General features: G+C 40.3%; 1 protein-coding gene across 2 annotated transcripts; it reads right to left on the bottom strand.

The window, feature by feature from the left end:
* On the bottom strand, positions 1–26673 carry fut10 (fucosyltransferase 10). Of its 2 annotated transcripts, XM_051685228.1 has the most exons (5): positions 26383–26673; positions 23131–23368; positions 21132–21967; positions 19629–19882; positions 1–433 (listed from the first exon to the last, which is right to left on the bottom strand). In XM_051685228.1, exons 1-4 carry the CDS (start codon positions 26461–26463, stop codon positions 19658–19660), a joined length of 1380 nt encoding a protein of 459 aa, XP_051541188.1. In that variant the 5' UTR covers positions 26464–26673; the 3' UTR covers positions 1–433; positions 19629–19657. The 2 variants fall into 2 exon arrangements, with proteins under 2 accessions (XP_051541188.1, XP_051541187.1); XM_051685227.1 differs by lacking the exon at positions 1–433 and having other exon boundaries at positions 18065–19882; positions 26383–26672.
* Positions 26674–27134: the final 461 nt, after the last annotated feature.

Genomic DNA, 27134 nt, shown 5'->3' with positions numbered 1-27134 from the left:
TGAACATGTAATCTGTTAGCCAATCAATTTGCACACTCTCTATTTATCTAACATTTAAATCGCCTTGGTTGTAGGTGAGCCAGTTTCACTGCAGTGTAATACAAGTGTTTTCTCTTTTAAACCCTCCTCCCCTGCATCACAGGTCTAGATCTGTATATCTTATGTCTTACATGCTCAACTTAGCATGTTTTTATATGTACTGTAAGAGCAGTAGCAAGTCTTCTTACTTGTTCTGAAGCAGCAGCGTAACCAGACCTAGTCTGCCAAGAAAAAAGCACCAACTTGTCATATCCATTATAATACCTTATTCAGAGAGTTTGCATGAGTTGCGGGTCACATCTGGGCTTCTTTTGTCGTGGTTTGTTTGCCACGAATCTCTGGTGGATTTTCCCCTCAGAATCAAAGGAAGTGTTGTTCTTCACCAGGAATTTTGCTATTGAACATGATTAAAAATAAAATAATTATAATTAATAATCAACTGCCCTGTGGAAACATTTAATGTGACTTTTATTTCCGACTACTGCACTCTATTGTGACTACAGTGGAGGTGGGGAGTAGGATTTAATGAGCATGCTTTCAAAGCATGTTCTTAAATAATTGATCTTTCTTTAGACTGAATACTACATCATTAGAAATGTTTTAAACATTTAAACTGTAGTAAATGTTTTAAACATTCTAAAAGCATTGTCACAGGCAAAGTACTTTATATTTTTGTTTGGTTTATGTTTACCATATTAACTGACTTGCCTTCAATTAGTAAATATAAACAAAGTCATAGAATGCATGGACATGATACTTACTACATATCACATACTACTTCTGATACTCATGTTGGCCCTGGACCCCTTGAGAACTACAAATGTAACTATCAGTGCTAGCGGTAAAGTTTTCAGTTAGGAAGACCTGGTGCTCACCAAGATCGTGAAACAACAGTTGATATAATCAGAAGTTCAGAAGACTTACCTAATTATCTCTAATGCAAGTTCAAATGAGACACTAACTAAGACACAACAAGGGTAACTTATTGAGGTGTTGCTTTCAGCCAATGGCATTCACCCACAAAATTAAAACTGGAGCAGTTTAGCCTGTTTGTTGGATACCACTTTGATTTCAAGAGGAAGAGGAGAGACTTTGCAAGGCCATGCTGGAAGCGCAAATTGTCCCACCTCTCACCATAGAGCGGATTTACTTTTTGTTCTTTTTTGTCTGTACAAAGAATGATGCAGTCCCATGTGGGTTGATTACTGAAGCCTCAAAGGATACCTATTCCTCCAACCAATGTCTTGATGTGCTTTGAGGAGCCAGCATCATCTTTACTTCAAGCCTACAGTCTGGATGCTGGCAGATTTCAGTGAGTGCACTGCATAGAAAAGAAATATCATTCATCACCTAGTGTGGTCTTTTTGAACACACTAATATACCATTTTGTTTGTGGAATGCACCTTGCAGAGGGTGATATTGCTTATTTGTTGTGGCCTTCACAACTGGCTGGGGTATTGGCTATTATGCGATACACACAACAATTTTGTCAGTACTTTCTTTGCAAGATGTTCCTTTCCACTTCCACAATATGGCGGGGTGCATGGGCTGAGTGGCTAATCCAGAGTCAAACAACAGTGATAAATTTATGTCTAAATTAGTAGACACTTTACTGTCTGTATTTATTATTCTATATGAAAGTGTTGTATGTATCTCATGTGTAAATTCCCATTTCTTTAGTATTTATTTACTGTACCCACTGGTCATGTACTGTATGTCAAGTGTTGTCCTTGCAAGATCTGTCGTGTTAAATGTTTCTGCATTGTGGCTCAGGAGACATGGAGTTTCTTTTCTACCCCTGCCTTGCAGGGAAACAATAAACACACTTGACTTTACTGCACAGATCACAACCTTATGTTACCTTATTCCTTAAGAAACACTTTGATGAATGACTGATGCACTGGCTGAAAGAGGTGAGCTAGTGTGACATTGAGCAGAGAGCTGAACAATACCTCTGCAATGCCAAGTCATGATGGTAAGAGACTAAAAGAATGTGACTGCTGTCAGGCAGGAAATAATGTCTCTGATCTGCCATGCAGGAGGACAGGCTTAAGGAATATATTAATGATGTGGTGCCACTTGTACAAAGGCACATGGCATTCAGTGGGGGGCGGTGCCACAAACAATGGTAACACAGGTGGAGAAGGCCAGCCAACTGCAAGTTGGTTAAAGCCCCAAGTGTGAACTGGCTGCCACCACTTACACTATCAATGAACAACTGTCTTGAGGACCAAAGAGTGATCCAGATACATCAACAGCATTGATGATCTTTGCATGCATCAGAGATTACACCAAAAACAATTTGGTCATATGCTTATTGTATAGTGGGAAAAGTTCCATTCTGTGCAAGGGTGAATGCACCTACCAGCAGCATCAACATAATAAAACAAGGACTTAAAGTTGTGTTTATTCTATGCCTTACTGTTTGTGAGTTTGCAATAAAAAAAAACTACAATTTTCTGGAAACCCATTTTCTTCCCATAATTGTAATAGTGCACATGTCCAATCTCCATGCTCATCACACATAATTCTAGCACATCCTCCATACTCATTTCTTTTACTTTTACTATTGTTTTCACCCATCTTTGCCAGGTATTTTAGCTTCAATTTAAACCAGTAATCACATACACCATACAACCTGTTATATATAATTATTTAAATCTATGCCATCCCAGACCACAACTCAAGTTTTGATATTCCAAACAGCCAGTTATTTATTTATTATTTCAATCTATTGGGTCCTGGACCACAACTTATACTGTCTCAGACAGTCACTTGACCAATGTGTCCCAGACCATCATTGGTAGCTCGTCAGCTCACACGAGTTTTCCCTATTGCTGGACTGTGTCCTCACCTGTGTCAGAATTCTTTTGTCCTCTGGATGCCGTATCAGGAACCCCACGATCTACACATTACAGGCATCCGTCTCCACAAACACCTTCGACTACATCATGGTGTGACAGACTCAGGGACCCAGTCCCTGGCTGCGTAGCTTTACCTGTTGTAATAGATCAGGGCGAACCTGAGTTAGCATCCCATCCTTGTCGCCAAATTGTCATGGAAATTCTCCACCTGGAATTCACATGAGTGAGAGTGTTCCAAACACACATAGGACACAGCGCAGTCTTTTCCTAAGCGCATTATTTGTTCCACCTGGCTGGGGGGAGAAGCTCCTGTGTCTTCTCCCCAAACACACACACATGGCAGGCTTATATAGGTTGTTAACATGTTACATGTGATTTGACTTCAGCAGATTTATCATGTGATACGAACTCAGCAAATTGTTTGTTATGGATGTATTGTATATCCTTGAGCAAACAAGTTGTCATATGATCGGACTTCAGTGGTATGTTCGTTTTAACAAGGAGATATTGTCTTTTGCTTAAAAAACAGATTGGTCATCCATTTCAACTCATAGGGCTGCTCTCATACTGCATTTTCTAGCTTAAAGTATGTTATACATAAATAATAATGTTCTAATATACCTAACTATTATAATTTCTTTCACACAATCTTTTGCAGAAAGAAAATTATAAACAAAAGAAAAATACTCAGTTCCAGCAGCAATCCAAGATGTATCCAAGCAGTATTCAAGCTTTGCTTAAAGGTCCATGCAATCTATTAATCCAGGCTATTAGATTAAACTCAGTGTGTCCAACAGACATAAACCATCTGTGTATAAACATAAAAAAAAACAACAACCAAACAATGACAATGTGCTAATACTCTTAATGCATGTAACACTATCTTTAAAGAAAATACAAATATACTTACATCGAGCTTTAGCACAAACATGTTCCTCAAAATAAGGTCAATGAAAGGAGATATCAATGAGGAGGAAAGCTTCACATTTTTAGCTTCTCAAACTTCCTACCTTCCACTCCTCAGCTACCTTATATTGGGTTGATACCTTACTCAAAATCTATCTATACATCCATCCACCCTCAACTTAACTTAACTGACTGAACAATGCAACTGAAAAATCTGTCAGTCTCAAAGTAGATGAAGCTCCAGGTCACAACTATTGGTGACGTGGAACAATGGCAGTAAGAAGGTGTTTAGCAGCCGGTATGAAATTGTCCTGAAATTTCGCCATGACAAGCTGTTACGAACCACCCCAACAAACTCAAAAACACATTCGTTTTGCCCAGAGTTTCTTCTAAATGATGTCACACTCGTTCGTTCTGCGATTTCGTATGAAGTGTGCCAGGGCCTTAAACCTGCATAATAACCTTAGCCTCTGAAATGTTTCTAAAAAACTAAAATTGTGCATTTATTAATTGCATGCCATCTGTAGGATTTCAGCTACATATTAGGGATGGGCGATACCACTTATTTTTTAATGTTTTAATTTTTTTGCAGTTTCTTGGGATAAAATGGGTAATTTAAAATATTATTTTTAGAAATAATTCATCATTATTTTTTTTTTACATTTGTGAGCCTGAACAGAAAATGATTAGACTTCTGTTTTGATTACCCTTACAAAAATTAACCATGGTTTTACTACAGTAACTATAGTTTAACCATGGTATTTAGTTAAAATATAGTTCCCTATCTGTCACTCACTCGATGTTGTGTCGATGTAGTGACACTAGGGGTCACTCTTGGGAGCCCGAGACACCTCTGGTCTTTGATAAAAGACTCCCGTTCAAGATGCTGACGCAAAAACGCATTCTGGCGAGCGTCCGGCATCAAGATTGGTTCGCGGCGGTAGACCTGAAGGATATGTACTTCCACGTCTTGATCCTTCCTCGACACAGACCCTTCCTGCGGTGCGCGTTCGAGGGTCAGGCGTATCAGTACAAAGTCCTCCCTTTCGGCCTGTCCCTGTCTCCTCGCGTCTTTACGAAGATCGCAGAGGCTGCCCTTGCCCCGTTAAGGGAAGTGGGCATGCGCATTCTCAACTATCTCGATGACTAGCTAATCCTAGCTCACTCTCAAGACAGGTTGTGTGCACACAGGGACCTGGTGCTCTCGCACCTCAGCCGACAAGGGCTTCGGGTCAACTGGGAAAAGAGCAAGCTCCTCCTGGTTCAGAGCATCTCTTTTCTCGGATTGGAGTTGGACTCAGTCTCCTTGACGGCACGCCTTACAAATGAGCGCACCCAGTCGGTGCTGGCCTGTTTGAAGGCGTTCAAACAGGGAACAGCGGTTCCACTGAAACTTTTTCAGAGGTTCCTGGGGCATATGGCATCCTCGGCGGTGGCCACCCAGCTCGGGTTGATGCATATGAGGCCGCTTCAGCACTGGCTCCAGACTCGAGTCCCGAGATGGGCATGGCACCACGGGACACATCGCGTAGCCATCACATCGGTCTGTCACCGTCTTTTCAGCCCTTGGAACGACCTCTTGTTTCTACGAGCAGGTGTTCCTCTAGAACTGGTCTCCAGGCATGTCGTGGTCACGACAGATGCCTCCAAAACGGGCTGGGGTGCTGTTTACAATGGGCACGCAGCCGCCGGCCTCTGGACGGGCCCGCGACTGCATTGGCACATCAACTGCCTCGAGTTGTTGACAATTCTGCTCGCCCCGCGGAGGTTCCGGCTGTTGATCCAGGGCAAGCACGTGTTAATTCGGACAGACAGCACGGCAGCGGTAGCATATGTCAACTGCCAAGGTGGTCTGCACTCTCGTTGTATGTCACAACTCGCCCGCCGTCTCCTCCTCTGGAGTCAGCAGCACTTCAAGTCGCTGCGAGCCACTCACATCACGGGTGAAAGACCTGTTCGCCTCCCAAGAATCCTCCCACTGCCTGCTCTGGTACGCCCTCACCGAGGCTCCCCTCGGCATAGACGTGCTGGCACACAGCTGGCCCCCTGGCCTATGCAAATATGCGTTTCCCCCAGTGAGCCTGCTTGCACAGACCCTGTGCAAGGTCAGGGAGAACGAGGAGCAGGTCGTCCTGGTAGCACCCTACTGGCCCACCCAGACGTGGTTCTCGGACCTCACACTCCTCGCGACAGCTCCCCCCCTGAGGAAGGACCTTCTTTCTCAGGGACGGGGCACCCTCTGGCACCCGCACCCAGACCTCTTGAATCTCCATGTCTGGCCCCTGGACGGGACTCAGAAGACCTAAGCGGTCTACCACCCGCGGTGGTAGACACGATCACTCAGGCTAGGGCCCCCCTACGAGGCACCTGTATGCCTTTAAGTGGCGTTTGTTCGCTAAGTGGTGTTCTTCCCGACGCGAAGACCCCCAGAGATGCGCAGTCCGATCAGTGCTTTCCTTCCTGCAGGAGAGGCTGGAAGGGAGGCTGTCCCCTTCCACCTTGAAGGTGTACGTTGCCGCCATAGCAGCACACCACAACGCAGTCGACAGTAAGTCCTTAGGGAAGCACGACCTGATCATCAGGTTCCTAAGAGGTGCCAGGAGGCTGAATCCCTCCAGACCGCACCTCGTTCCCTCATGGGATCTCTCTGTGGTTCTTCAGGGTCTACAGAGAGCCCCCTTTGAGCCTTTGCAGTCAGCCGAGCTTAAGGCACTCTCCTTGAAGACTGCCCTCCTGACTGCGCTCACTTCCATCAAGAGGGTAGGTGACCTGCAAGCGTTCTCTGTCAGTGAAATGTGCCTGGAGTTCGGTCCGGGTTACTCTCACGTGATCCTGAGACCCCAACTGGGCTATGTGCCCAAGGTTCCCACCACCCCTTTTAGGGACCAGGTGGTGAACCTGCAAGTGCTGCCCCAGGAGGAGGCAGACCCAGCCCTGTCGTTGCTGTGTCCAGTGCGCGCTTTACGCATCTATTTGGATCACACGCAGAGCTTTAGAATATCTGAGCAGCTCTTTGTCTGCTTTGGTGCACAGTGGAAAGGAAGTGCTGTCTCCAAGCAGAGGATCGCCCACTGGCTCATTGACGCCATAACTATGGCATATCTCACCCAGAACATGCCGCCCCTGGTAGGGCTACGAGCCCATTCTACCAGAGGTGTAGCGGCTTCCTGGGCCCTGGCCAGAGGCGCCTCTCTAACAGACATTTGCAGAACAGCGGGCTGGGCAACACCCAACACCTTTGCAAGGTTCCACAACCTCCGGGTGGAACAGGTTTCATCCCAGGTAGTGGCACGCAACACAAGCGGATAAGCCCGGGATAGCTGGCCGGGTGTATCGCTTGCACATAGTGCCTTCCACCTCCCTTGGAGCTGAAGACGTGTGCCATTAATTCCCAGTAGTGTTCACAAACTTGGTTCCCTGGTTGACTTCCTCCGAGCCCTGTGGCAGTCGAGTTTTCGGAGAGACTCACTGCCGGCCCAGTACACGTGCTAATTAAGAGTCCTGTTCTGGGGTAGGTGCTCTGCATGTGGCGGTTCCCTGTAAGGCTAACCCCATGCGATATATATCTTCCGCTAGTTCGTTTCCCTGTTGGCAAACTGCGTCTTCCTTGGGCAGAGCCCCTCTGCCCCAGTCTCCATGTTTGTAGTAACTCCTCCCCCATTGGGCAGGATCTACCTTGAAGACTCTCCACATGGTTGGAAAGACCATGTGACGTATTCTTCCACTTAAATATCCCCCCCTCTCTTTGGGCGAGGTGTGGTCTCCGCGGTGTCTTCCCCTTGGGAGGGACACCCCCCGACTAGACCTGGTGGCCCAGTCGGATAATCCCCCTTCTTTTTTAGGGAGTGGAAAAAAAGAAGTTGTTGAAATGTAATTTTGATGTTGGAGCAAATGGGTAAGCAAAAATGATATTTGCCGTGGTCTCCCATTCACCGCTATTGAAGTTTATCCTGCAATTGTTTACTAACGTGTTCCAAAACTTGGAAGTGTGAAAAGAGTCCATTGATGTCTCCACACTGCTGAGCTCTCAGTGAACCCTGATAACTCCTAAAGACAGCCTTGCTGCAGCTACTCTTCTGTGTAGGCCTACTGTGGACTAGGGGTTGCATGACTACTGATTTTTAAGTCGACTTTGTGCATTTTGCAAAACTCCACCTCTGCCTAATGCATAAACTTTTGAGATTTACATGTGCTTATAAAGCATTTCCATTCAGGTTTTCTAAGCACAAATTTAAAATTAGCATAAAACCAGTTGGATGGAAACATATAAAGTGTTGACTACATTAGCCTGTAAAGCCTTTAGTGTGGGCCTGCTTATATCCCCCACTTCCCAATCTCCCCATCCAATCTTGTGTATTTCACATTGTGACTAATTATCCTGTCAGATTTTGTCATATAGTCATCTACCATACCTCTGGCTTTTAAGACATGTCTGAACAATCATCTCAGCCTTTTTTCCGAAGACAGCACTCCATTCCATAAAATCTTATGATTTTAATATAAAGACATCTCATGTCCTGCAAGACCGATAAGTGACCAAGTCAAATTTCAGTTTTCATTAGACATCACACCAAGGCTATTATAGTTAACTGAGACTGAAACTAAAACTGAAGCGAAATTCCAAAAAATAACCTAGAGAAACAAAATTAAAACTAAAAGTTTCCAAAAAACTAAAACTAAACAGAAATGATCTTAAAATATTTTCAGTATTCATTTTTAATACTTTGACTTGTGTATGTTACAAAATTGTTTTTGTTTCTTGTAACGTCTCCATCTGTTGCATTGCAAACATGCCATCTACTGGCCATGAGTTTCGTGTGTGTGTGTGTGTGTGTGTGTGTGTGTGTGTGTGTGTGTGTGTGTGTGTGTGTGTGCCCACATTCGGTTATGTGCTCAATGTTTAAAGATAAATGGATTAGTTTGTTTAATCACATCATCCATTGCTGTTAAAAAAAAATAAAGGAAAATATTTAAATAAATTAAATTAAAATAGAAAATTAATTGAAAAACTAAACTAACAAACACAGTTGATAAAATAACTGAAAGTAAACTAAATAATAATTTGAAATTGAAAACTAAATAATAATGAAAACTAAATTAAAAACCCCAAACTATAATAACCTTGCATCACACTGCACAAAATCTTCATGTACTGGGGTTCAACAGGGATCAGTGTTTCCTAACCATTCCCCGTTCCAGCTCACATTTTGGATGTCTCCATAATCAAACACACCTGATTCAGCTCATCATCTCATTAGTAGAGATTCAGTCAGATAAGGGAGACATCCAAAATGCTCTGTTGGGGGGTCTCCAGGAACATGGTTGGGAAAAACAGTGTGAATCATGTTTTTCACTATCTATACCAAGTCACTCAGTATCGCTGTACTTCTTATTTGCAATGTCTCTGCATCTCAGAGGGAAACTCTGCATCAGTTGGAAATTGCTTCAAATTGGATATCTAACCATCAACTCAAGCTTAGCCTTGACATGCTAAATGTTTTACAACACTTCACAACTGGATTATAAGGCAAGCTCTGTGAATGAATACAAAAGATGCTTCTTCAAGAGTAAGACTGTAAAAATATTTAGTTCCACAGCTATAATTCCTGAACTTCACCAAAGAAAAGTACGAGATGATTCATATTGTCTACACTGTTTTGTTTTGCTTAGCAGAGATACTCACATGAATGTGGAATGTGGAGAACTTTCAGGTATCTAGAGTATTTGTCTCTCAGGTTCCTTACTGGTGTGGTACAGTATGAGAAGGCAAACTGAACTGCAACACTATACAAGATAAATGTGAAGCAAGAAATTTCGGTAACACTTTACATAAGGTTCCAGTTGTTAACATTAGTTAATGCATTAGGTATCATGAACAAACAATATATTTTTTCCAGCATATATTAACCTCATGCGACTCCTGCATCCACGTATGTGGACGTTGTATTTTGGCTTCGCTATACCCAATGCATAATTTAAATTAATAAAACCGTGGTCACGTGACGCCATGCGAGGCTCAGACGTGTGAATGGCGAGCTCTGCGCACTTTGTTAGTTTTAACTCTTTTAATGATAAAAACCGGTGAGATTCGATACTCTCTGTTCCATAACTGTTCTAGGAGGACAATATGTCAAAGAATTCAAAAACCTCGGACTCTGGAGACATTAAAAGACACTTACGTGCTCAAGCTGATACCCCTGAGAAGGCCGCAAGCCCAGGAGTCATTTTGGCCGGAGAAATGCGGGAAATTCTGCGAGAAATGTTGAACATGTTGGCAATGCTGACGAAGGTCATTGCTGACTTGAAGATAATGTAATACGTCAATCGATCACTGCCATGGAGACGAAATTCACTGAGGTGGTCACAAGAGAAGGGGATGTCGAGAAATGGATCGATTATCTGGAATCATCAGAGAGAGAATTAGCTGCTAATCCGCTAGCGACCAAGGTGGATTTGGAGCGTGTCAGGGAGAAATTGGAGGACGTTGAGAACTGTAACCAGTGGAATAACGTCCGAATCATTGGAATTCCTGAAGCCGAAGAGGGTCAGGATATGGTGAAATTCCTGGATGGGCTCTTTCCGATTCTGCTTGACATAACAGGCCATAAGCTGGAAATTGAGCGAGCTCACAGGGTTCCGGCTCAGCAATCCACTGAAAGGGACAGACCCCGATCAATTCTGGCCAAATTTCTGAGATCATCCGATAAAGATCTTGTGTTGCGTGAGGCGAGGACTAAAGGAAGACTTTCTTGGAACAACCACAGCATTTTCTTGTTCCCAAACTTTGCGAATTCAACGAGAGAAACTTGATGGATTCAAGGAATGCAAGAGACTCTTACATCAACGGAAGGTCACTTTTGCACTGATGTTCCCGGCCAAATTGAGAATAGATGCTAAGGATGGCCGTAAAACTTTTACATGCCCACAGCAAGCAATGTCCTTCATAAAAAGTCAATGGAGTGAGTAAGTTATTTTGTGGTACTCACGTTGTAGCCAAATGGAGTGACTCACTGAACATTCACTTGACTGTTCGAGGAACTGAGTGCCTTTTTTGTTTCTTTTTGTGCTGGTTCTGCCTAGCAGCTCGAGTTTGTTTTGTGGAGTAACACTCCTTCGGGACTGTTTAGTGGATGAATCTGCACGTTCGTTGTGCTTATGCCTCCTATTGGCTGGAGTTTGTTTTGTGGAGTATTTCTTGCAAGACATTGGAGTGATTAGGCCATTTGTTGCACTCATGTAGCAGCCGAATGGGCCAGCTCACTGAACATTCGTTTGACTGTCCGAGGAAACTAAGCACCTTTTTTGTTTCTTTTTGTGCTGGTTCCGCCTAGCGGCTGAGTTTGTTTTGTGAAATAACACACCTTTGGGACAGTTATGTGGATGAATCTACATGTTCTTTGTGTTTATTCCACCTATTGGCTGGAGTTTGTTTTATAGATTGTTGATGTGTAACTCTGTCTCACAAAATTGTTATAGAAACACTGGACTTGAGCAATCCGACGGCAAAGTTGTCATGGGGGCTCTCGTAGGCATGCATGGACTGTTTGAATTTAGAGGGATGGACGCCAGTTGGCGCTGTCGTGCGCAGGGTTAATGCTCACGTTTTTCTTTTTTCTGTTTGTTTGGTTCTGGGGGAAGTTCGGGGTTTGATTGTTGCACTAATGTTGGAATGTGGTCTTTATAATTTTGTTTTTGACACACAATCTATTTTTTCTAATGTGTCAAAATGTCAAATGTTAATATGAGCGGATTGTCTCTCTCCACGTGGAATGTGACTGGGTTGGAGCACCCCATAAAAAGAAGGAAGGTTATTTCTCTTCTTAAGCAAAATAAATATGATATAGTGTTTCTTCAAGAAATGCATCTTTCCCCGCAGGAAGCTGAAAAATTTGGGAAGATATGGGGTGGACATGTGTTCTTTAGTGCTGGCTCAAGTAAGAGTAGGGGAGTCATTACACTGATAAGTAAGCATCTACAGTTCAAATGTCTCAAACAGATTAAAGATAAATTAGGAAGTTATTATTGTTTTAGCAGAAATTCAGGGGCAAAGTCTTATTTTGGCTAATATTTACGCACCTAACATTGATGATCAGGGCTTTTTTTACAGAACTTGACGGGATGTTGCAAGCTGCTAGCACCCCAATGCTATAATACTGGGAGGAGACTTTAATTTTTTGATGGACTCAGTCCTTGATCACAGTGAAGCCAAAGTGTGCAAGCCCCCTAGAGCAACATTGACGCTTCACAGGATGTGTAAATATCTTGGTCTTACAGATATTTGGAGACTTTTTAACCTATCTGGTAGGGACTATACATTTTTTCATCAGTCCATAAGATTCATTCTAGAATAGAATTTTTTTCCTCACTTCATCTGTTGTTGATTGCTCAATTGGAAACATTTTAGTCTCAGATCATGCCCTGGTGAGTTTAGAGGTGTTGCCACATATGGAGAAAAGGAAATCATATAGTTGGCACTTTAATGTATCCCTTTTGCAAAACACTGAATTCCAACAAATGTTAAAGGCTAAAATCAATGTTTATAAGGAGACCAACTGGTCCCCGGTATCCTCTGTGGACGTGGCTTGGGAGGCACTTAAGGCGGTTCTTAGGGGCCGGATCATACAGTATGCCTCATTCACCAAAAAATCCAAAGCTCGAGAACTCGTGGAGTTGGAAGGGAATATTAAAAGTGCCAAGGCAGAGCTGAAGCGCCGAATGTCATCTGATGGCCTCAGAGAATTGACTCGATTGAAATACAGATATAATACTATTTAGTTGCGGAAGGTGGAGTTTTGGCTATTCAGGGCAAGACAGTCCTACTTTGAGTCGGGGGACAAGGTAGGAAAACTCTGGCTAGATATATAAAACAGAGAGAGTCTTTTTCTACCATTCCCTCAGTGAAATCTGCTGGTGGTGATATATTTACCTCAGCCATTGATATTAATAATGCTTTTAAAGAATTATATCTTGATCTCTATAGTTCCACATCTAGTATACTGATGAGGATATTAGAAACTTTGTGGAACCATTAGAACTTCCTAAACTGATGGCTGAGCAAAACAATTTTCTTGATTCTGAGATAACCTTGGAGGAGCTTGGCGAGATAATTAATGCCATGCCTACAGGCAAGGCTCTGGGGCCAGATGGATTTGCCACTGAATTTTTTTTGATCTTATGCTACAGAACTGGCTCCACTTTTGCTAGAAGTTTATACGGAATCATTAAAGAATGGAAAACTGGGGGACTGGGTAGCTCAGCAAGCAAAGACACTGACTACCACACCGGAGTCACAAGTTCGAAACCAGAGCGTGCTGAATGACTCCAGTCAGGCATCCTAAGCAACCAATTGGCCCGGTTGATAGGGTGGGTAGTGTCACGTTGGGTTAACCTCCTCGTGGTCGCTATTATGTGGTTCTCGTGCTCTGTGGGGTGCGTGGTGAGTTGTGCGTGGATGTCGCAAAGAATAGTGTGAGCCTCCACACATGCTAGGTCTCCACAGTAACGCGCCCAACAAGCCACGTGATAAGATGTGCGGATTGACGGTCTCAGACACGGAGGCAACTGAGATTCGTCCTCCGCCACCCAAATTGAGGTGAGTCGCTACACCACCACGAGGACATAGAGCGCATTGGGAATTGGGCATTCCAAATTGGGGAGTAAAAAAAAGAAAGAATGGAAAACTTCCACTAACCATGACGCAAGCCCAGATCAATCTGATTTTTAGAAAGGACAAAGATCCAAGCGAGTGTAAGAGTTACCGTCCAATTTCCCTGATCCAGCTAGACGTTAAAATATTGTCAAAAATTTTGGCTAACCGATTATGACATTTCTTATACATATAGATCAGGTGGGGTTTATTTGGGGCTGCAGCTCTTCTGATAACATTAGGCGTTTCATCAGTATCATGTGGTCAGTGGCGAATGATTAGACTCCAGTCGCTTCCATCTCACTTGACGCCAAAAAGGTGTTTGATATGGTAGAATGGGATTATCTTTTTAAGATTTTGGAAATGTACGGGTTCGGGAATACTTTCATTGGATGGATTAAGTTACTTTATAGACACCCGGTAGCAGCGGTACAAATGAATGGATTAATTTCAGATGATTTTATTCTGGATAGGGGCACCCGCCAGGGTTGCCCTCTTTTCCCATAATTTTTCTGTCTTGCCCTGGAACCATTAGCAGCCACGATAAGAAAGGAGGATGATTTTCCAAGGGTGGTGGCGGGAGGTGTGGCGCATAAGCTTTTGCTTTACGCAGATGATATTTTATTATTTGTCTCCGACCCTACTAGATCTATGCCTAGATCTATGCCTTGCCTCCACAGAATTATTAATTCCTTTTCTTCGAGCGGTGTGGGCAGGTGGGCTTCATTACATTTATCTATGATTGGGAAGGTTAATGTAATTAAAATTAATTGTTTTCCAAAATTCAACTACCTGCTACAGTCTCTCCCTACAGATGTCCCCCTCTCTTATTTCAAGCAATTTAATAGTCTTTCATTTGGAACGGTAAACGTCCCAGATTACATTTCAGTAAATTGCATAGGCCGATTGACAAAGGTGGGCTAGGCCTACCCAAGATTTTGTTTTATTATTATACATTCGGTCTCAGACATTTGGCTCATTGGTCGCTTCCACCTTAGAGAGCCCCTCCCTGGTTTTGTATTGAACAGGAAGTTCTTGCCCCTATTTCACCATTGCAAAGCCTTTCTATCAAACTAATCGGAAAAGTTAAGTTACACCCAGTTATCATGCTTTTGCACTCGGTATGGACAAAAGTGTCCAGAGTGTTTAATTCGAACATTTATTTAAATGTTGCCTCAAGCATATGGCTGAACCCAAAATTATGTATTAATAAGTCCCCTTCCTGCAGGTCAGAGTGGATTGTGAGGGAGGTTAATACACTCGGTGACCTATATGAGAGTGAAGTGTTGAGATCCTTTGAAAATTTGGTTCAACATTTTGGGATTCCCAGATCTCAGTTCTTTAGGTATTTACAACTGCGCCACCTGCTCTGTACTATTTTTGGGAGTAGCAAACACCCCCCTTAAGCGGCAGACACTCTGGGAGTGGTGATTACTGCTTTTGGAAAAGGTCATGAGGCATCAGTGTATTACTCCCTGCTAATTCAGAGTCTGGGGGAAGGAGCTTCAAATTCTCTCAAGAGATTATGGGAGAAAGATTTAAACTTGGTATTGGAGGAGGGAGTGTTGGCTAGGACTCTAAAAAACGTCAAGTATGCATCTAGAGAACCAAGGGTGCGCCTTTTGCAATTCAAGATTTTACATCGATTCTATTGGACCCCCTCTAGATTGTATAGGCTTGGTCCCTACCTGCTAGCGATGCCAATCAGAAGATGGAGACACAACCCAAGTTTTTTGGTGGTGTGTTAAGATCAAAGAATTTTGGTTGAAGGTTCAGAGTTTTATGTGTGATGTATTGGGCACTCAAATTTCATTTTGCCCCAGACTCTATATTTAAGGCGATGGGGCAGTCATCAATATAGGGGATAAACACATAAAAAAAGTGTCATGATCGGCTGGGGGATGGAAGTCGGCTGGAGCACCCTCATTTCAAAAATGGTGCACGGAGATAGGGAGGGTGGCGGCTTTTGAGGAAGCGTCATGTAGAAGGCTAGGGAGTTGGGATTCGTTTGATGGGAAATGGGGCAGCTATTTAGCGTTTTTGGAGGGCTCTCGGGGAGGGGCAGTGGAGAGAGAAGTTTAGCTTTAAATGTGTGTGATTATCATATTTGTTGTTGTTGATTTTTTTTTATGTTGTTTTTTTTTTTTTTTTTGTCTGTAATATGTGGCCACAGGGAAATTGTTGAGGTTCAGGGTGGGGTTGGGGATTGGGAGGGGTAATAGTGGCGGTTAAATGTTGATTCTGTGTATATATGTTTTGCTTTTCTTTGTTATCTATATAAATCAATAAAAAATGTTAATCAGAAAAAAAATTATAATAAAAACCAACTGAATACTGTTCACAAGAATTTAGACTGTCATTTAAAAGGTTAAACATCTGTCGCACAGAGTCACGTGACACAGCATGCTGTCGATTTCCATGAAGCGCTCCTACAGATGCAGCGCCAACAAAAGTGCCTCTGGTAAGAAATCTCTTTACGTTTTTTCATTGAAACCTGTTTAATTGTAAAGAGTAGCATCTCTAGTTTCATTTGATATGCCGCTTTAAAAAGCGCGTCAGCACGCTGATAAACATGATGTCCACATATGTGGAAACTCGTACTGCATTTCTTCAAAAGTATAAAAAACATGTTAGTTATTTTGTATAATTTTCAACTCTAACACTTCTGTGGGACATTTATTTTATTAAATTAATTTATTAATTATATTTTATTTTGTTATCACTGTACTATACAGTTCTATTCATGAACATTAGTAAATGCATTCCTATATTTACTGTACATTATCACATTGAGAATCAATCAGGATGAAAATAAGGTGCATTTCAAACTGTTCTGAGACCAGTGCAGACAGACAGCACACTGGAGGTTAAGTCATTCACTAAATAGGGAGCAAGGGAGCATCCTATAGCTCTCTATACAGCTAAGTGCAGTCACTCCTAAAATCTAATCAAAAGTTCAGTTTCAGGCTGCAGATGATGTTTGGATCACTCAGCATGTTTGACAGACATGGGACAATGATAATCAGTACATAGATTCAGAATTTATAATGTATAATTTAATTTTAACATGGTTGGCAGTGATTGGATGATGCTGAATCAGAATTACTTTGAATCAGAATTAATTATTCAGCTTTACAGAAAATCAGCTGTAACGTCTCAATAACATGAATAACCAACACTCCTGGATACATAAACAATTTGCTGAAAAAAATTTGGACTTTCTATAGCTTAGTGTTATTTAAAATTTCACAACGTAGTTTCACTGTCCACATATGTGGACACTCATTTTTAGGAAAACAATTTGCTCTAGAAATTTTTTTTTTTTGCTTATTAGGTGCTGCTAGTTACAAATCAAGAAGGGAAATGGAAAATGCACACAGCAGTCATGCTCAGGTATCAGGAGGATAATCTCAGTTAATGTTACTTGATAAAACAAAAATTGGTCATTGTTAGTTCATAGTGCATTAACTAATGTTAACTAATACAACTTTTGATTTTAAACATTTATTAAATATCAAGATTAGTAAATGCTGTAAAAGTATTGTTCATTGTTAGTTCATGTTAAATAATGTTAACAAATGGAACTTTATTGTAAAGTGTTACAGAAATTTCTGTTAACATTAATGTCTTTTTTACTTTCCTATTTTTATGTTCTATTCTAGTTCATGTTCTGCAACTTAACAGATTTATCATCCTGTATGAAAATAATGTTTATGTTGTAAACATTGTCTTTTTTTTTTAATATGTCTCAGGATATTCCAGTCAAAGCACTTTTATTTCATTAAAGTTTTAAACATATTATAGAATCAACTTCACTTTAAATAATTGAAATAATTACTTTATGTCCTTTCTCTGTCAAAAGTGCACTGGCTAAAATGGGAAGCTGACCTAGTTTGCAGTTTGGGATTGCAGATTTTGGAGCAGACTATTCGTATTCCCATTTTTGGACAGATTTCCATTTGCAGCCTCACCATAATTTATTGCCGCACTATACATTTCCAGTATAAAATTTTTTGTATAGGCCTAACATTCTAGACCCTAAGCCCTATTTAGATACTACCCTATAGTAGTCTGACAAATATACTCTTAATGCAGTATTTACATGTAATCCTGTTGTGGACAGTGCAATAATAATAATAAAATAATAATAATAAAACATTTAAATAAATAACTATATAACAGCACTACTGCAGTTATTAAATTATTATGTAGAAAATATCACTCACTACTTTATTTACATACAGTATTTGTTGTGCGTGTGCACATAAACTTTGTCTATGTGTGTGTGTCTCCATCTAGTGAAAACAATGTAAATTACAGACTAGACTCACTAAAGTAGCATCAGTGAAAGTGGGAATTTGATTTGTAAGAAACTGGACATATTAATATATACAGAGCATGTGAATCATATCCTCACTAGAAAGTGTGGTGTTATCCATTGCAAATGTCTCATTATTTGTTGTTACTACACAAGACTTGAGTCTGCTGCATTGAGTGCTGACTGTTAGAGGCTTTACGATGGAGTACAGTATCCATGAAACCTGCTCCATCGTCTGCCAGACTCACATAGAGGAGCTGCTTTGGACACAAAAGAGCCAACAAAAAGGGGTCTTTTCCCAATACATTTATTTTCGGTTTTATAATCTAGATAAAATACAACGTTCTGGCGAAGTTTGCTTGATCAAAATGCCTTATTCAAACAACAGCCTGTTTGAGAAATACTCTAGTATCAGCACAAGCAAGCTGCTTCATCCAAAATAAAAACTGTCATAATTTACTAGCCCTCATGTTGTTCCACACCTGCATGACACAAAATGAGATGTTTTAATGAATATCGCGGTCTGTCTTTTCAATGCAATGGCAATGGATAGCACCTCAACTTAAAGCTTAAACAACCACCCAAATGTATCATAAAAGTAGACCATGTGGCTTGTGGGTCATATTCCACGTCTTCTGAAGACATACAACAGTTTCGTTGAGGAACAACTAGAACTTATTGTCATTTTCAGTGAAAATCTTGATGTCCGTTGCACGTTCTCGAGTGCTTTGAGAGAAGCCTGTTCACAGTAGAAAGTGGAAAAAGACGGTGTGGTTGTTTCAAGGAGCACAATACTTGTTGATCCCTCTCCAAACATAGCGCTTATGGTTGTGATCATAAAGCTCTATTTTGGTCTCATCACTCCAAATTACAGTGTGCCAGAAGCTGTGAGGCGTGTCAAGGTGTTGTTGGGCATATTGTAACCGGGCTTTTTTGTGGCATTGGCTTCTTTCTGGCAACTCGACCATGCAGCTCATTTTTGTTCAAGTATCGTCGTATTGTGCTCTTTGAAACAACCACACCGTCTTTTTCCAGAGCAGCCTGTATTTCTCCTGAGGTTACCTGTGGGTTTTTCTTTGTATCCTGAACAATTCTTCTGGCAGTTGTGGCTGAAATCTTTCTTGGTCTACCTGACCTTGGCTTGGTATCAAGAGATCCCCGAATTTTCCACTTCTTAATAAGTGATTGAACAGTACTGACTGCCATTTTCAAGGCTTCTTCTTATATCCTTTTCCATCTTTATAAAGTTCCATTACCTTGTTACGCAGGTCTTTTGACAGTTCTTTTCTGCTCCCCATGGCTCAGTATCTAGCCTGCTCAGTGCATCCACGTGAGAGCTAACAAACTCATTGACTATTTATACACAGACACTAATTGCAATTTAAAAAGCCACAGGTGTGGGAAATTAACCTTTAATTGCCATTTAAACCTGTGTGTGTCACCTTGTGTTTCTGTAACAAGGCCAAACATTCAAGGGTATGTAAACTTTTGATCAGGGCCATTTGGGTGATTTCAGTTATCATTATGATTTAAAAAGGAGCCAAACAACTATGTGATAATAAATGGCTTCTTATGATCACTATCCTTAAATAAAAGACAGTTTTTTTGCATGATCAGTCATATTTTCAAAATCAATGACAAAATTTCACAATTTCTGCCAGGGTATGCAAACTTTTGAGCACAGCTGTACATGAAATCAGTCTCCACATAATCTGAAAATAGCCCCATGAAATGTATTACACTGATGTTCTGTTTCTGAGAGGAAGTTGGCACTGCTGGAATCTCCTCTTGAAATGCAGCCCATAAACATTTTCATTACTAAAAATCCACACAATTATTACACATCTGAACCTACTGTCAGTCTTCTCAGTCTTCTGCTGTATATCAGTCATTGAAGACCTCTCTCCAGAACTGTGCCACAGTGAAGTTTGTGTTCCTCTGAATCATGAGTCTGAGAGCTCGGGCTTCTCTCCTGGACTGCTCAAAACTGGCTCTCCAGATGTGCCGTAGAGATGAGCTGTTTGAGGTGTTTACAGTAAAGTCAAACAGCTTTGGAGATGGACACTTGAGATGACTCTCTTCAGCTCGCCACACTTTGGATGGGAGATTCTGTCATGGACCAAAGAAAAGAGATACAGTAAATAATAGTAAATACATTGACAGGCCAACAGCAAAATTGTCATAATAAAATAATTATCATTAAACAGATTCAGTTCCGACTCTAAATTCTGATAGGATGAGCTGTATTCAAAAGCATGGTAAAATGTTGATACCGCTGTGATTCTATATTAATCCACCAAATTTCTATATTACTTGTCAAAGAAATTGTTTATTCTGATAATTATTAATAATACGCTTCTTTTCAAACGCTACTAGTTTAATCTGTCAAATTAACAATAAAAAAAGAAAAAAGAAAATCATTTTGACTAATTTAATAGTTTATTAAGATAGAACAACATCCGAAAATTTTGTTTATTTTATTTATTTATTTTTTTTGGACCAGTGCCAGTTCAGAGTGGACAGAGTTACACCCGTGATGCCGAAAATAGCAAACAAGCGATCGACAGAATGTCCCGTCGCTCATCGCAGCTGGTTAGGACAAAACTCTTTTATCGCGTGTCGTTTGCTGTCAGGTTCGGACACAGTGTGTCGCATATTTTAATAATAGTGTATTTTAAAAATCAAGATATTACCTTTTTATTTTAATGTGAAAAATAAAGGTTTCAACATCTAGTTTCATCATTATTTGTACTTCAGACCTTTGTTTTGTTGGACAAGAAAAAATAGCTTCATACCATGTGACCCACATTTGGTTTTTAACTATTGAAAATGGTTCAAATTTAACAATTTACACATGGAGCCACATTGGTAGCCCCATGTCTCTAGGATTTAACCATATAGGGCCTTAAAAATTAATATACAAAAAGGAAAGTTTGTTCTGAACAAGAATCTAAAAGGACAGTAAGATATTTTTAATACTTAGTTATAGTATTAAACTGACATTAGTTTTTTCCATATTTGGACAACAAGAGGTGCTGAAGTCAACTGATTTTAGTAATAGACCTACCTATCTCTGTGTAAAAATAAAATCATGACACTGGCAACTTTCTACACTTATTTTCTTCACCTGTTTTGCTTTAAAATCATATGTAAAAATTGGCATTATGCCTGTTTTGGACTGTTTGAAATTTTTGAATATTGATCCATGGCATTTAATACTTTAGCTATGATAATCATTTATGTATTTCTTTCACAAGTAAAAACATTATTTAAAAAAACAGGAAAAAAAAGAAAAGATTTTTTTGAGATGGAGACCTCTGGTTGAGTTGATACAGAATGACCCTATTGTAAATGTTACCTGGTCCTGTCTGTAGATATTTTCCCAGACTCTGTTACACACCATACACTCAAAGACATCGATGAAGTTATCTTGAGTGAGATCCTGAACTCCCCAACGACGTTCCTTCAGTTCCTTTACCAGATTCACATTAGAGACCTCTTGCTTGTGTTTCCACTCCAGATATTTGAGATATTCCCAGTCATTCCTGTCTAACCTCTTTAAATACTGAGCCAGTCTCTCTGGCGCTTCACTGGGGTTCACCACGATTGCGCTCTTGTTATTTGGCAACCACATGCGAACGTTAGGAGCTCCATAGTACACCGGCACAACACCGAGTTTGAGTGGTCGCCACAGTTTTTCTGTGATATAGTCATCACAGATGGCATTCTCAAAAGCCAGAATGAACTTGTACTGAGCGAGTATCTGATAGAAATCCGGATGGTCCATTGCAGTGGAGTCTTTCAGGTGGGGCGGCAGCTCTTTATTATGAAGACACTCTCCGTATGAGTCTACCTGAATGTGCTTCATCAGCTCTTGAACGTAAACATCTCTATCAGATGGCGGATCGCAGTCTGACTGGACGTACACCACGGGCGCGAGGGTTTTCCTCAGGTGGTTTTTGTAGGCCAGAGGCAGCAGGTGTGTTTGCGTGGTGAGAGCACTGATGCTCTCCAGGTGTTGTGTGGTGAGGGGCAGGTGAGAGTGCTGACTGAAGGTGGCCGTGTGGTTGAACAGGCTGATGAGCATCTCATGAAAGAGCTTATAGTTGTTCTTGGGTGATTCCTCGTGAAACAGCGCCCACTGGTGGTGCTTGCTTCTCGGAAGAGGAAGACTTTCAATGCTGAAATCTGTACCTGAATAAATAGAAAGGATGAATAAATATTAAATAGTAATAATAACACTTTGACTGGCAAGATTACATTTGTAAAATTTCTATTACAAAAAAAAAAAAAAAAAAAGAATTTTTTTTGAAATACAACAAAGTCTTTAAAGTGGGGTCCAAAAGATTGAGACCACATTTTGAATATAAGACCCCCCCCCCCCACCATTTAAACCTAGAAATAAACAAAGTCGTAGGATTTTTGAAATTTCAGATCAAACAAAAAGGTATGATGTTTAATATCCAGTTTAAACCTGGAAGTATGTTTCATGTCAAAAGTACCCGGTTGAAATTTTTTGATTTTGTTAATACGTTTTCTGAAGATCAATAAACATAAATGATAAAGAAAGCCAAAATATCAAATGCCATGGATCAATATTTACTGAGTAATCCATTATTTTGTGGAGGGTGGTCAAAATGACAATTATCGTCTATGATTTTGGGGCAAAACTACAGGTCAAAAAATAACTTTAGGAAAGAGTCATTATTTGAGATATGTAGGTCTATTACTAAAATCACTTGACTCAGCACACCTTGTTGCACTCCAGAAGTATTAAAGATATCATAATATACTTTCATATTGTGATTTAGAACAAACTTTTCTTATGGTATCATCGTTTTTAAAGCTCTATATGGTTAAATCCCAGAGAACTGGGACTCTCAATGTGGTTCCATATAATTAAATATGGGACACATATGGCTCTTCATTTAATGCAATACCTATATCTCATTTTTGAATTTCAAAAATACACATCTACAAAGCTCTGGAATGCATCATTAGGAGTCCAAACACCAATGATGCTTGCGTTTGTACTGATTTCTTATTATACTTTTTCTGCCCTAAAAGTGACAGATTTTGATATTATTGTCTCTTTCACCAGTAATTTGTTTTATTTATATCAAAAACAACATTTTGGGTTGAGCTGACACGGAATATAACCATATTCTATAATGCAAATAGTAAGTATAAATAGTATAATTTATTGCACTAGGTTTCTAGACACACAAAGACTGACCATAGAGATTTTCAGTCCATTTAAACTGCACTGAAGAGTCATATACAGAGCCATATTATGAATATGACAGAAACTGGATGAAACTATAAAATAAATGCATTCATGGTTCAATCACACTCACCATAAAAGAGGAAAGCCTGTGTCAATGGATGTGAATGATAAGACTTGTTAACAGTAAAGAAACATCTGTTATGGCCGCACTCTGCAGTCCGACCCAGTTCTCCAGTCAATGGAGACCACCACACAATGACAGGGTACTTGACCGCTGACCACCCACTGGGTATCGTCACTTCAGTCCGTATGTGTGTTAACTGCCTCCTGTGTGCAGTCTGCTCAAACTGCCCTAACTGCTCAACATCCTACAGAGAGAATACATGACAGCTCATTCTGAAGAGATACAACAGAAGGTGTTTAGTCAAGAAGTGACATTCCATTGACAGTCCGCCCATATGTTTACATACCACATGCAGAATAGTGTTAGCAACAAGACGTTTAGAGGGATTATAAAAATCGCATTTTGTTTTTCATTTAGTATTTTTGCCCCAATTGAGCTATTTGTCGTAACAGATATAAGACAAAATAACAAAATTTCATGCCCTTGTATGTTCTGCACTTTTGAGTTCTTCCCTAAAGTGGCTAAATGATGTTCAGATCCAACTTTGCTAGGACAATTGAGAAACTCATACACAAGTATCAAAACAGGCTTCAAACAGTTATTGATGCTTGAGAAAGCAACACACGATATTAAGTACCAAGGGTGTGTAAACTTTTCAACAAGAATAATTTGTGTGATTTCAGTTATAATTCTGCATGGTGGAATGGGTAATTCTCACCTTTCAAGAAAATGTCCCAGTCATGTTTAACTCCAAATCAATTAAAAAAATAGATAATTATATTTCGCATAAAGAAAATGAAGCTTACATTTAGGACCATTAGGCTAATATTTTTTTTTTTTTATAAGTTTAAGGATTTTGGGAAAATGTATGTTTAGTATCCAGTTAAACTGGAAATATCAAAATATGTAGAATTTTCTGAATATTTTAAGTTAAAAATAAAAAGTTATGAAAAAAAAAAAAAGATTTTGCACTATTAAGTTATTCCGTTCCATTATATTTCAGTACCAAGAAAGTACTGCTATGATGTATAAATAATTCATAATGTAAACAATATTTCATTTTTACATATTGCTATAATGTAAATATCATTATGACCATCTTTTTTCACATTGCGGTAATGAGAATTGGAGGGTAAAATGTGCATAACTGTCATGCAAATGTACATCTACAGTTGAAGTCAGAAGTTTACATACACCTTAGCCAAATACATTTAAACTCAGTTTTTCACAATTCCTGACATTTAATCGTAGAAATCATTTCCTGTCTTAGGTCAGCTAGGATCACTATTTTAAGAATGTGAAATGTCAGAATAATAGTAGAGAGAATGATTTATTTCAGCTTTTATTTCTTTCATCACATTCCCAGTGGATCAGAAGTTTACATACACTTTCTTAGTATTTGGCATCATTGCCTTTAAATTGTTTAACTTGGGTCAAACATTTTGGGTAGCCTTCCACAAGCTTCTTACAATAAGTTGCTGGAGTTTTGTCCCATTCCTCAGAACAGAACTGGTGTAACGGAGTCAGATTTGTAGGCCTCTTTGCTCGCACACGCTTTTTCAGTTCTGCCCACAAATTTTCTGTCAGATTGAGGTCAGGGCTTTGTGATGGCCACTTGATGACTTTGTTGTCCTTAAGCCATTTTGCCACAACTTTGGAGATATGTTTGGGGTCATTGTCCATTTGGAAGACCCATTTGTGACTGAGCTTTAACTTTCTGGCTGATGTCTTGAAATGTTGCTTCAATATATCCACATAATTTTCCTTCCTCATGATGCCATCTATTTTGTGAAGTGCACCAGTCCCTCCTGCAGCAAAACACCCCCACAACATGATGCTGCCACCCCCATGCTTCACGGTTGGGATGGTGTTCTTCGGCTTGCAAGACTCACCCTTTTTCCTTGTGCATAAACGCACGTAATTCATTCCCCACCCCGTGTCCTCCCCAAAATAACAATATATGGAGTGTACAACACCTGTCTTTACTATGCATATCCTCATCTGTATACAATTACCATATGCATTTCACCTTCCAGACATGTGATTACTGCATTTAACGGTACGAGAAACTGTATTATAAGAGATAAGACACATGGGGTAACCTCCTCGTGGTCGCTATAATGTGGTTCTCGCTCTCGGTGGGGCGTGTGGTGAGTTGTGCGTGGATGGCGTGGAGAATAGTGTGAAGCCTCCACACGCGCTACGTCTCCGCGGTAACGTGCTCAACATGCCACGTGATAAGATGCGCGAATTGACGGTCTCAGACGCGGAGGTAACTGAGATTTGTCCTCCGCCACCCGGATTGAGGCTAGTCACTATGCCACCACGAGGACTTAGAGCGCATTGGGAATTGGGCATACCAAATTGGGGAGAAAAGGGGAGAGAAAAAAATAGATAATTGTTTTGAAGCCTATATATATTGGCTTTCTTTTCTATAAGCAAAATATAATTTCTTATTTGTTTCTTTTGATTTCGGAGTAAAATAGGACCAGGACATTTTCTTTACAAGTTTTGTGAGAATCCTCCATATGTAATTAAATCTGCTATGCAGCTTCTTCATGGCAGTACCAAGTAAGTATTTAAAGAGATAAAGAGATACACAATACTGTAAGATATCTGCACAAGAAATTTAAAGTGAGTTCTTCAAAAGTCTGTCTGCATTTCTTAAGAAACGTAATCCATCTATCAAAAAACAGTAGCCTAATAAATTTTAGTTTTAGAGTTTAAGTACACAGGTTATTACTATCATATGTCAGGATACAAGGATGGAAACCCCTGGAGATTTTAGTAAAAGGAGATACCGAGGAAGAGGAAATGGACAGAGATTCATCCAGATGTTAGTGAGAGTGTGAACACATCCCTGCAGTCAGAAGAAACACAGTATATCTGCAAACAACAAACACTGTCACACTCAATTCTACACAGAGCTTTCATTTAAGTTATCCAGGAGTTAAAACTACTTGTGTTGCTAAGGGAACAGTGTACACATATCTTGCTCGAAAGAACAATGTATGGTTGTGTCTCAAAACCTTGTGATCGGTATACCTAGACAGCAAGACTGTAGCTATTTCAAGTATTAGAATGCGCCTTCGATGCCCAAAAATGCTGTCTAGGTGGAGAGCTCACAATGATGTGAGACACAGCCTGCTGGATCGGGTTGCCTAACCTAAAACCAACATGTAATATTGGGCTACTAAATATCTGGATCAGAATGCAGCATAAATGAAGAGCTTTTAAAAATAGAGATGACATGTTTACCTGAAATGTTATGATTATAAAAAGAAACACAAACGCGCAGAGACAAAAAACGCTAAGTTTTTTAACAGCGATTCTCCTCATGTCAAAAAACACTCTGTGACTGCCGAATAAGAACTTTGCCCGTGAAGTTATTTGTATTCTCTGCGGTATGTAATGCAGATGTTTTCGTCATGTAGAGATTTTCTGATCCGTCCCGTTCCGTTGTTTTTATCGTCACTTCCGTAACGCGTCCCTGCTACAGGCCCTGTTCCAAATGCCATCCTAAAGGCAAAAGTATACTTCGGGTGTGCGCGTTGCGGATCCCTCCGCGCACAGTTTGTGTGACGCAAATTGCGTCATCAGCACAGCCGCGTTATTACCCCCCACCCCCCACCACCCGTATTCAGGCAGATCAGGTCCTGCCTCCTGCGTTCGGATTGGCTACTAAGAGCTACTTACAAGCGGTCTGCGATTGGGCAGTTGAGAAGTCGTTCATATCGCCTTTGTAACAATAGTAAACAGAGCAACATCATATGTGTAAGTTGCAGAAAAACAAACTGATAGACCTATTTACTATACAGTATATTCCATACAGCTAAATATACGATATGTAACATAATTTGTCATTTCTTATATTTAACTTCTTAGCAATTATTTAGCAATTAGTGTTTAATAATTTAAAACGTTTAACTATAGGTAGAGTGTTTAAACTTAAATTATCAAGATATGTGTTTGTGTAGCAAACTTAATATCAAGACATTAAAAGTCATGTA

Source organism: Myxocyprinus asiaticus, chromosome 43 (genome assembly GCF_019703515.2).
Source record: "Myxocyprinus asiaticus isolate MX2 ecotype Aquarium Trade chromosome 43, UBuf_Myxa_2, whole genome shotgun sequence".
In the NCBI taxonomy this organism is placed as follows: Eukaryota; Metazoa; Chordata; class Actinopteri; order Cypriniformes; family Catostomidae; genus Myxocyprinus; species Myxocyprinus asiaticus.
Note: the sequence above shows the minus strand (reverse complement) of the source record. Positions and strands in the feature narration are given on the sequence as shown.

Coding starts and splice junctions, on each gene's coding strand:
- fut10 (XM_051685228.1), bottom strand. CDS start 26,463: ATGAGGAGAATCGCTGTTAAAAAACTTAGCGTTTTTTGTCTCTGCGCG. Junction 23,369..26,382: donor TTATAATCATAACATTTCAG/GTAAACATGTCA, acceptor TTCTCTCTGTAG/GATGTTGAGCAGTTAGGGCA. Junction 21,968..23,130: donor ACAGGCTTTCCTCTTTTATG/GTGAGTGTGATT, acceptor CTATTTATTCAG/GTACAGATTTCAGCATTGAA.